The 12,120-nt window shown below is 39.6% G+C and overlaps 1 protein-coding gene across 1 annotated transcript in view; it reads left to right on the top strand.

Moving 5' to 3' along the window:
- Positions 1–12,120, top strand: part of LOC136841766 (streptococcal hemagglutinin-like) — a 29,057-nt gene that overhangs the window by 8,914 nt on the left and 8,023 nt on the right. Inside the window, exon 4 of the mRNA XM_067109035.1 lies at positions 1,472–8,898. Coding sequence (XP_066965136.1) covers positions 1,472–8,898 — 7,427 coding nt within the window. The remainder of the gene's footprint in view (positions 1–1,471; positions 8,899–12,120) is intronic.

Genomic DNA, 12,120 nt, shown 5'->3' on the forward strand with positions numbered 1-12,120 from the left:
CATGAATTTCTCATATCTGTAGTATACAATGACTGCTAAATTACAAAACCATCTGTGTATAGGCTAGCTTTTGGTATGTAAAGATGATGATATTACAAATGCTGTTTAACTTGCTATATCCTTAGAAATTCAAAATAAATGAAATAACAAAGGCGATTCTACACAATATGATAATGTACAATAATTATTGTACTGTACATAACTATCGTTCATATGACTGAATTGTTCTAAACAGTTGTATGTAATCCAAAATTTTTATTTACCACCAAAATGATAATGAATTTTTAATGAAAAATGAGTATGTTATCCTAAATGTTATTACTACCATAATTACATTACCATTAAAATTTCTGAAAGGTTACTGAAAGATAAAGGTTGCTGTGAGCGCAACCATAACCCGATGTTTACATTTTCTCAACTGGGCTTGCATAGATAATAGTTGATTTCATTGATATGCAATTATTCCTTGAATATGCCAGTAATATATAAGGTGAAAATGGCTTTATTACCTTTATTATCAGTTTATTTCATAATGTGAATTTTCATGTAGGTCGGTGGTTATCACACCGAGGTCAAGGCTAGCCTGCCGATAAACATCACTTAGAATTCAAGGTTTGATTTTTAGAATGATAGTATAAGACAACCCCCAATTTTTAGGGGTGAATTTTAGGATTTAAACATCGTCTTATATGCAGAAATATACAGTATTTCCTCATGAGTAAACCATTTACTCTGCAATCATAATAATGTTACTTGGGGAAGTAATAGATTACTTTAAAATGAAATTAAATGGGTTGTTTGATCTTGTTTCTGCATGCTGAACAAACTAGTCTGGTATTCAAACAACCTCTTCACTGATATTGCTTCAATGGACCTAAAGATATCTGCTTTCCGTATGGGGAAAGAGATATGAGGAAATTACAGTTAAACACAATACCTACTTTCCCCATTTGGAAGGAGACATGAACAAAATAAGAGGTTAGGGTTCAAATAAAAAATTTCAATAAAAATAAAAAAAAACATAAAATGATAATAATACACTATCGCAGCTGGTAAATATAAGAAGAGTGTGCGTGTGACCCATAGAAAGTTTTGTAATAATTTTGACATTTGTCAACGTACATACCATTGTTTTAAATGAATTTGCCCCATTCACCATGTTGCAAAATCGTATGTAATTAGATGAATATTGTAGACCATTCCTTGGTGTTTTAACCCACAGTCTGAAGTTTGGAGTGCATAAAGATTTTAGTTTATTTTGTTACAAGAGGAATTTGTAATTTTCAAACTTCTGTTTATACTGTGTATCAAAATATATTGTAATATGAAAAATTATTGTTTGCAAGTTAACAAAGTCCAATATATGACATTTCAAAGCTTATAAATATTTACAATACTATTGATATTACTTTTAAAGTCTTATTTCAGATGTTTTATCAGTAAAATTTTGATGTTCATTTTCTTGTTGCAGGTACCTGTGTTCAAAACAACTGCACGAACATCAGTATGAAAAAACTCTCAACTGGACCTCAAGGCCAGATTGTGATTGAAGATAATTTTGAATATGTTCCAGAAGGAAGTTTTGATGAAACTTTTAGTGATGGGGAAGATGTCATTCATACAAGTATTTCTTCTCAGAATGCTGATAGCAGAATTCCTCATGTGGGTATTAGTGTTGAGAAAGAGTTTAGTGGAGATCAGAGAATCTCTAATCATCTCAGTTCCACGCAAAATACCATTACTTCAGTATCCAAATCCAGTGAAAAAGTATCAACTGTATATTCTGGAAAGGAAAACAACAGCTCAAGTGATCATCATGGTGTCACCAAGAATTCTCATGTGATAAGTGATATTGTTAAATCAAATGAACTGAGCAATAGGGTGACCAAAAGAGAACTGCGTTCTGTAAAAAAAACATCTGTGACTTCAGCTCTGTATAATCAGCCAACTGGTGAAACCTCATTTAAATCTGTATCATCTGTGATATCTTCCAGTGGTCAAGTGAATAATAGTATTTCTGTTCCACTTATTAATTGTGAAGGTGAACCACTGACTATCATATCTGAAAATGGTGAAAATAAACAAGTTAGAGTTTTACCTGAGTCAGGAACTGTTCTTTCTCAAAATTGTCGTAATGACCAAGGGACAAATATTCCTCTTTCATGTGTTAATGAAGACATTTCAGTATTACCACAACCCTGTGACACTGTTTTAGAGTCCAATGGAAGTGGGTCATCAACAGAAAGTATTTTAGTGGAAAATGTAACCAAAGATTGCATGGTGACTGTTAGCATAATAGAGACAGGAAGTGAAGGGGAAGAATCAGTAAGAGTTGATCCGTCTGTGAAATCCGGTGAAATTTCAGGAACATCAAGGAAACTAGATCCAGAAGTAACAGGAAAAGTTAATAATAGGACAGATGAAATTGTACTAACATCATCAGGAACATGTCTGGTGATGCAAGATGTCACTCAGCCTGTCGCGCTGCATCCAGAAGTTCAGAGTCCACCAACAACAAGTGCCCAGGTTATTTCAGTCCAGGGTTCATCATTTTGCAATAATAATCCCCAGCAACGGGTGTCAGTTCAGGTAGAGGATGGAGGTGGGGACAAAGGAAACACCAAAGGTCAAAAAGTAGTTTTATTACAGTGTAACAATCCAGCCCCTGGGACAATTCAGTTAGTGCCCCCAATTGTTTACAATTCTCAGCTTACTTACGTCACACCATCACTTTCAAGTGTCCCAATAATGTCTACTGGGGTTCCACCCCCACTCCTTCAAGGAGGTAGGATTGTCAGAATGATGAATACATGTCCTGTGTTATTACTTCCTTCAAATCCAGTGGTACCTGTTCCCCAGCCAACTAGATTAAAGCCCATTGCACCCAAGCCGTGTTCATGCAAGGAAGTTTCTGTTTCTCAAGGGAAAGATGTAACAACAGAGGAAACTTGCCCTAATACAACTTCTGAAAACAGTATTAAGCCACACATTTTGCCTTCTAAGAGGGATTCAAAAAGTCATGGTAGGAACAAAAGACCAATGCCTTTAGATATCTGTGATAAGCCTACCAAGTGTAGCAAGAGTGAATATGAGGTTCCATCACTATCCAAGATTAACCCCACTATGCAAACCTTGCAGTCAATAGAAACATCAAAACCAGTTCATTTGAACCAGGTTGATATGCCTAGTGCTCAGAGTCCAGACCTTCAAGAGATATCCACATCCACTCTTACTGGCTTGGTCCATTCAGCTGGTATTATGGATTGTGTGGAAGAGTCTCTGGGAAATATAATGGATATTCGTGTTGATATGCCTTGTGTCATTCCAGAGACCATTCGTGAGAGTGGAATTGAGGCTAGTAACCCTACTGATGATAGGCTAGTTGAAATGCTACGTTCCATTGATGAGAGTGACCCAAGATCATGTGATTTCTCTCCTCCTTCCTCACCAATTGCCAGCAGTGAACAGATTGTAAAGTCAGGCTCTAAATCTGAATCTCTTATTCATGCCCATATAGAGAACTCCGTTGATAACAAAGTACATGAGGAAAACCAAAATATACAGACAGAACCACTGAAGAACCAGTCTGTGGAGAATCAGTCGTCTGCTTCATCATTAGAGCCTCAGAGTCAACCTCAGACATTATGCCTTACTAAATCTAGTTCACAAGGGCCCACAGAGACATCATTGAACAGTAGTTCCTACAGTATTACAGCTTTATGTTTATCATCCAAGCCTCAGGAATCTGTAGATCCACCTCTAAGCACAGTGTCTACCCAGGCCACCTCAAGCAGTAGTAATATTTTCATTCCACACTTGACTGACTCCCTTCCTGAAATAAGCTCAAATGTAATAGCATCAACTGCTGTTTCAAATAGCCATGCAAGAGTTTCTACACCTCTTGTTTTACCAAGCTCAGCTTATCCGTCTACATCGACACCATTACCTTCTCGTGAAAATTTGCCTAAAGCATCATCAGCTCCAACTGCCTGTCCGTTGTCTCTACCTTCCACAGCAGCCCTTCCACCCCCTTGTATATTTTTAAGAGCACCAATGTTGCCAGCTACCTGCCATTCCTTACCTCTTCCACTCCCACCATTACCACCAATTCCGCACCTACCACCGTTGACAGCTGATCATCATTCTTCTGGACATTTACCCTTAGTTGATCCTATATCAAGTTTCCCCCTAACCACCTCTTCTTCCTCAGTCTCAGTGGGAAATTCATCAAATCTACCCTCTGTATCTACAGATGTTCAGTTGTCACCTGCAGTCACTTTACCTACCCTTTCTGCTTCTGCATCATCAGTAGCATTTACTTCGTCATATCAAGTCACAAACCCATCACCTGTGTTTTCATTTTCTTTAACACTACCATCCACTGCAAGTGCATCAGTTTCATCAGTAGGAAACCACACCAGCACAAATGCATCTTCTGTAACCACTACTTTGGGGCCATCATCAGGTGCAAGCACTGGGTCCTCAACAACATGCACATCAATCTTTTCTTCACCCTTTTTACATCCCTCCTCCACTGTTTCTTCTATAATAAACACTTCTACATCCAGTCTCCCTGCATCTAGTAGTACTCAGAGGCCAATATCTTTGCCTTCTGGAGTGGCCAGTTCTGTTCCAGGGACTAGCATTTCTTCCATAGCTACATCTGAACCAGCATTATATTCAAAAGTTTCAAACTCAATTTGTTATCCTAACACTGGAAGTGGTTCAAATTTAACACCAATGCTGCCACCTCATTCTACCCCAATGCTGACATCTCATTCTACCCCAATGCTGACACCTCATTCTACCCCAGTGCTGACACCTCATTCTACCCCAGTGCTGACACCTCATTCTACCCCAGTTCTGACACCTCATTCTACCCCAGTGCTGACACCTCATTCTACCCCAGTGCTGACACCTCATTCTACGAAGTGTGAAAGATCCAAAGTAGACAGTGTTACTATGACTGCTGTAGAAAATAATCAGATGTCTGTTGCTATCTCAACAACTGAAGCAAGGGCTTCAAGCACCACAATGCATTATTCAACTACTTCAAGTTTGGTATTGCCATTATCTTTAGAAAAACCTACATCAAGAAATGAGAGCAATGGGCAAGGAAATTCAAAAGGTGGTATGACTAAAACTCCCATCTCCCTAGAGCTTACACCTCTTTCAAAAGGTAATGACGGATTGTCTTCAAGTAAGGCTGTAACTGTACAAACTCCCACCAAAGAGAAACAAGTGAAGGGACTGCCAATTGCAGACTTAACTGTGGAGGTTCCTGGATCATCAAGTAGTCAGTTACAGCATCAGACTTTAACAGATAGCAGTGATAAAGTTAAAAGTTATGGTTATCTTCCTACTAACATGTCAAATACAAACAGTAATGATATAAAGAGGACTTCATTAATCCCAGTTCCATCAGAGGTAGCAGTAAAAGAGTCAACTAAACCATCATCACAAGTTGAGAGCTTGGCATGTGACACTGCCACTAATATTAAGTTACCAGCAGAGAATTCATCAGAAATAGCCACAAAAGTGACACCATTTTCTTTAGAGAAATCCCGAGAGAAACCAGATCAAGAAAACCATAAGGAAAGGTCAACAGTATCACAGAGTGCTTCCTTAAGTTCTAGCAATAATGTTACATCATCAGGCAGTGTACTGAGTGCTCCTGTGGAAAAAGTCAGCAACTGCTCTGTTTCCTATAGAGCATGGAGTGAACAAAGTCCAAAGCAGATGGTTACATGCCCTCAAAAGGAAAGTGAAGCACAGAAAGACATATCTTCTGTAAGCACACTCAATTCATCATCCCAGAAGACTTTATCACAGAGTACTCAGGCAGCCCAATCCAGTCAAGAGAAATCAGATTCAATGAAAATAGTCCACTCTTTTGGAAACAATACTTCAGAGTCTGCTCAAGTTTCTGGGGAACATCAGAGTCAGAACATTTCAAGGGATACTTCAGGCAATTCTGCTAAAATCCATGGATCTTTGTCGCAAGAAAGTTTTGTGTCCAGTTGTACTACCAGTGTCCCACAGCAGTCAAGTAGCAAATACGAAAAGCAAAGTAAGCTTCACAACTCGCTTCCCGTATCAGATGTCCATCAAGCAAGATCTATAAACAGAACTCAAGAATCTTCCTCTGCTTCTGAGGTAGTGCCACCACCACCACAGATGCAAGCTGTTGTTTCAGAGGCAGTCCCATCTTTGCATTTGGCACGACAGCAGTCCTCTCTCAGTAAGAAAGACCAGAATATTCAAGCAGTAGAGTCATCTGTAGCCAATCCTTCAAGAAAAGCAGATCAAATGGTAACAAGCCCTCATCGAGAATGTGACAAATTGGGAATGCAGCTACAGCAGGTTTCACATGCAAAAGCACATGCGGCTTCACAGCATTCACAGCAACACCCTCAGCATCAACAACAACAACAACAACAACAACAACATCATCATCAGCATCAGCCATCTAAAGATAACAGTGGACTGCAAAGATCACCAGCCAGTGTTCAAACTGTTTCATCCCAAACACATTCTCAACCAGTGCATCAGCAGTCCATTGGGAAGTACCAGACTAGCCAGAAGCACACTCAGCAACATCAGCCATCAAATAATAGTGGACAACAACAACAACAGCAGCAGCAGCAGCAGCCTCAACAACAAGCACAACATCAACAATTGTCGAATCATCACAGAAATCAGCAGCATGGCAGTACAAGCCAAAGCCAACCTCACATTAATCAAAATGCTATTCAGAAACATCAGCAATCACAAACACAACAGTTGACCCAGCAGCAGCAACAACAGCAACAACAACAACAGCAGCAGCAGCAACAGCAACAACAACAACAGCAGCAACAACAACAGCAGCAGCAACAACAACAACAACAACAGCAAGCACAGCAACAACAACAGCAGCAACAGCAACAACAACAACAAAGACAGCAGCAGCAGCAGCAGCAAAACACTGTTGTCCAACAGCAGGTTTCAGGGCACTCGGTACAGACACACAATGCAAACAATTTGTTACCTGGGTCAGTCATTGGTGAAGTTGGAGAACTTTTGACTGATAAGAGAGGAGCAGGTCACTTGTCTGGGACAGTAATGCAACCCACACACCAGCCAGGGATGGTTACAATGCCTTACCATCCACCAATGGTTAGTGCATCAAGTTACATGCAGCCTCCTACATATGACTATAATGCATACTGCCGTAAGGGTCCTCATTCACCTAGATCTGAAGGCCGTCATCAGTGTTATGGTTATGGCAAGCAACACCAGTACCAACATAGTGATTTACTACCCCCAGATCCTACGATGATGACTGACCCTCGACTTCCACATAATCCCCCCATGCCTATGCCAATGACAGGCTTTATAGAAACTGCTGAAGATCCTACACCAATGCGCCCAGAGCCCTCTTCTGAGCATGTTCGATATTTTTCTGTTAGCCACCTAGTTAGCCATTCCAGTGAATCTCGAAAAGGATCTGTTAGTGGACAGCAGAAGGATTCTTCTGCACAGCAGTCAGAGGACAAATCTAAAGATTCTCCTCGTAGCAAGTCAGGAAGTAGAAAGTCAGAAAGTAAGTCACGTGGCACAGGAAGTAATAAGAATAGTTCACAGGGAGATTCCCATTCACGTAGAAGAAGCCCTGCACGAGGTTCTCAGCAAGGTAATGGGGGCACCGCTTCTTCAGGCATGTGGGGTAATAAATCTTCACCAGCACATAAACAAGGTCATAATTATTCAACAGAAGCACTTTTGAGCTCTCAGAACTATGGGAGAACTGTGCATCGGCCGCCAGCAAACAATAACTATTCATTAATGGCGCCTAATCAGATGTACCAGAGTAATTACTCACCCCAGCAGATGAAAAATTTTGTACCAAATTCGTCCTTTGGATATTCAAGTCATGACAGAAATGGTCAGGGTGGTTGTAATCCTGACTATAATTTCCAGCTTCATACTCAGGCTTCAGGGTCACTAGCTTATGGTGGTAACATGGCCTACATGCCTACAGGGTACCCATACCAGAATCTTCCCCCATCATCTTCATCTATGCTATCTGGAGATATCATGCCACCACCTCATCCAGCAGGACCTTATCCACGTTTTCATGAATTTCCTGCTGACCAAAGCAACTTTCCGCCAAATCCCACATTCCCTTTACCTTTGGATCCACAGGATGTGTGCAGTGGAGGTGGGTTGATGGGGGCTGCAAGTGGCTCAATGAGTGTTAGAGCACCCCATACAGATATGCAATTAGTGTCCTCTTCTTCAGCCTCCACTTCTGTTCCATATTCTAGGTCCAATTCAAATCGTAACAGTGGTAACCTAGGTATAACAACGAGTGTTCCAAGTAGTGTGAATAGTAATAATCATGGCATTTCAAGTAGCAGTGGTGTTAGTTCAAAACGTCCTCGATATGGAGAAACAAATATGGTTGGTGGAGGAATGAGTAGCTCGGCCAATCTTTTGGAAGGTGGAGCTCTTGCTCATATATCTCTTCATTCTTTTACCCCTCCCTGTGATGACTCCACCCTTGTGCACTCAAATTTATTCCCAGGCACTGCGCCTCGCCACCAAAGCAATTTTCTTTTGGGGCCTGATAACTTAATGCCAATTAATGCAGCACAGTACCCAAGCGGTAGCAGTGGTACAGGTGCAAGTGGTGCTGGCCAGCTTGGTACAGGTAGTGTCACAGCTGCTTCAGGATCACGTGCTGGGTCATCAGTTGTCCTCCCTCCAGGGGCTCCTCCTGGACATGTTCCTTTTAGCCCTCTTCGTGTAATGGATCGACAGCAGGTGAACATGGCCCCTCCAACAGCACCACATTTGTCTTCATCACTCTCAAATTTCAACCTGACAAGCATCATTCCAGAAATTGATGGCAAAGTAAGTTTCCCCTTGTTTTAATTTGTATAAACTTTTGTTTTAACTTTGTAATTTCTTTTATTTTAACTATATTTTATGTTTAAAAGTACTAAGTACACATAACATTTTTAAATATTTGTGTTATTGTGCTTTTGACCAAATTATATTTTGATTTTGTACAGACTTTTATCAAATATTGCTTATAAAGTTAAGTATATCTTAGTTTAACCAGACCACTGAGCTGAATTTTGGAAGAAGCACTGAGCATGAAAAGTTTAATTCTGATTTGTAATTTTGTAGGAAATTAGGTAATTAATTGTTTAGCAGGTCAAACAGTTTCATTTTGTATTCCATCCATTTATTGATAAAATGTTTTTCTCTAAACCTGTCACTCATATATAGCCAACATTTTTGCCCCAGCCTTTATGGTCTTAGGGTACAGACATAATTAGATAGAATGTTGTGCAGTGCATGTGCCATTTGGTACCCTTCCATCACCCGCTTCACTTTGTGTGTCTGTCAAGCTGGTAACATAGTCAGAATCTCCCACACTATATTTTCTTACTGTGGGTTTACCATTCTTTTTATCTCACTTTTATTCAGCCTACATTACAGCCATTGTAGTACTTTAACATTTAGCTTTAGACTAGATTAATTCATACTACAGGCACTCCTTATGTAGGTACAGGAAATGGTGATTCATTCATTAATTAAACATGGATTCTTGTGATGGGGGGTCATGAGTTGCTGGCATTTGGTTATGAGTACAAGTTGTATCAATTTTTGGGGGGGAACAATGGTCCATGATAAATGTTTGCAGTTGCTCCAGGCTCTGTTCACTAAATTTATAATTATATTTACTTGCCTTTGGCTTTCAATGTGTGTAAGTGCAATGTTTACTGTTAATTAAGTCTTAGAGAGTCGTTAGGTAATTAATGTGATAAAGTTAGAGTCTTGCCTTAGGCAAATTGGCAAGTTTTTCTCTTTTTCATACTTATTAATTTTTTTATTCGTATTTTCTGGGCTTTCCCTACTTTTGGTTAATGTATGGCTTCACTATCCTTTATTAGTTAGTAATTAATTTGTGTACTTTATTTGCATTTATTAATGTATTTTCTTGAGGAAGCTTTGCAGTATCCTCTGTCTAAAATATTTATAATCTATGATTTATTGCATTTATATTGCTCCTTGCTAATTCAGGATGTACCATGATTATTTACCTTATTTTTAATTGAATTTACACTCTAAAGCTAAGCAGTGGGCACTTTCAGCCATTCAGAATTTTGTGCATAATTGCTTTCATGTTTATATCCCATACATTAATTTCAGTGTTTTTCATTGTACTGTAATGTTCAATTGTTACTTTTTAAATTTTCCAAATGTTTTTACAATTCAAACTTAATTTTTAACTTCTCAGAAATAAGTTATTATTCTTGATGTTTTGCTGATTATTTACCTTTTTATTTGTATTGACTTGCATCTCATTTCATCTTGCTCTAGCATACTCTGAAGTGTTTGTCAGAGGAAACTATGTTACATTTTAATGTCAGGTGTAGAAAAGGATCCTCACCTGTGTTGTAGTTGTGGGTAGGTGTGTTCGCTCAAGTCTACATGTAATGTATGCAGTGACTGATCACCCAACCAGAGAATGCTTTTCATGAAAGAACTTACACAGAGAGATGGGTCAAGGTTGCTGTATAGTTGTTGGCAGAAGTGCACAGCACAGAGTAAAGATATATTAAAGAAACGCCATTCTGCCTCATTTATGTCTTCAGATGATATGACATGCCTACCAACAGCAGGAAGGAATAATGTCCCAGTTACTGAGGGACACACAGTACCAAGGGTAACAACTGCCAACAAGACACTGAATGTGACTGTTGTTGGAATCAGGGTTGTCATCATGACTGGGAGTGCTATGCTCAACTGGTAATTTAACCACATTAACAAGTGACAGTGACTGGAGGAGCAGGGAGCAGTGTAAGGTGTGGTATGTCATGCCTCTTGCTTGCAGATACCCTTGACTTTGACTGATCAGGTGCAGCAGTAGTGGCTTTTTCTCAAGCGAAAGTTGTCAACTGATGCCTGTGACTGTTAAAATGTATGGCCACAGAACAGCAGCATTACTGCAGTGGTCTACAAGCTGGATTAGCCATAGGCACCTGTAACATGATTGTAACATAACTGCTCAGGTACACGGCCTCAGGGCAACATCAGGAGCAATGTCCACAAATATGGGTTGACTCAAATGCCAGTGAGTGTAACCACTCTGCTACATGACCCAAGGACAGCAGCAGCAGTGCCAGCATGGCAGCTTATGCTTGTGGCTATGACAGTGACAGCCCTTTGTCAGAGGGACAGAATGGTGATAGCACTCACAGCCAGTGCCATAGAAACCTGAGAAATAACAATTCCTCATACGATTTCAGTTCAGACTGACTGCAGGCCAGGCTCCTTTTAGACTAAAGATTATCTAACATTTTAAGAAGTTACCTAATGAAAATCAAACCAGGAGGCAGTATTTAAAAATGACAGACTATAACAATTTAGGGATTTTGTCAGAAAAGGAAGGTCTCCAAAATCATGAAATATTTCTTCAGCATACCAATTTTTTGGCAATTGGAGCATTATTACTCAGAAAACTAAGGCAGTGGTATGTAGTATTGTAAAATATGACAGCAGCATTTAAAAGTGGGGCAGCACCCATTTTAGCTAAATACTTGAATGGCTGAGATAAAATTAGGATGACAGATATAGACATTTGAGGGCATGGCTGACTGAATGGTGACAAATTACACGTAACAGTAATTTTTTTTATCGTCTTGGCTTGCTTCTCAAGCAGTGGAATAAGTGTCATTCTCCTCCATCTATGGCTATCAGTTTATCAGTACAGATATAAAATGAGTTGCTTTACCCTTGTCATACACACTTTAGTGGCTCACAGGTCTAATTATGACCTATGACTCTTAAATAAGTTCTAGTGTGCAGCGCAGTACAAGAGCTTACACTGGTGAGAGGGAACTGCTTTTTTGGTACCCACTTATTAACTATGTCAGTACAGGCAGTTCCCGGTTCACGATGGGTCCGGCTTACGATGTTCTGAGGTTACGACGCTTTTCAAATATATTCATCACAAATTATTTCCCGGTTTACGACGCGTCGTATGCCGATCCGATGGAAGAAATATGGTTCCAAAATGTGACAGAATAATCAAAATTTGGAGTTTTTTTTTTATGAAAAACT

Source organism: Macrobrachium rosenbergii, chromosome 9 (assembly GCF_040412425.1).
Source record: "Macrobrachium rosenbergii isolate ZJJX-2024 chromosome 9, ASM4041242v1, whole genome shotgun sequence".
NCBI classification, from domain to species: domain Eukaryota; kingdom Metazoa; phylum Arthropoda; class Malacostraca; order Decapoda; family Palaemonidae; genus Macrobrachium; species Macrobrachium rosenbergii.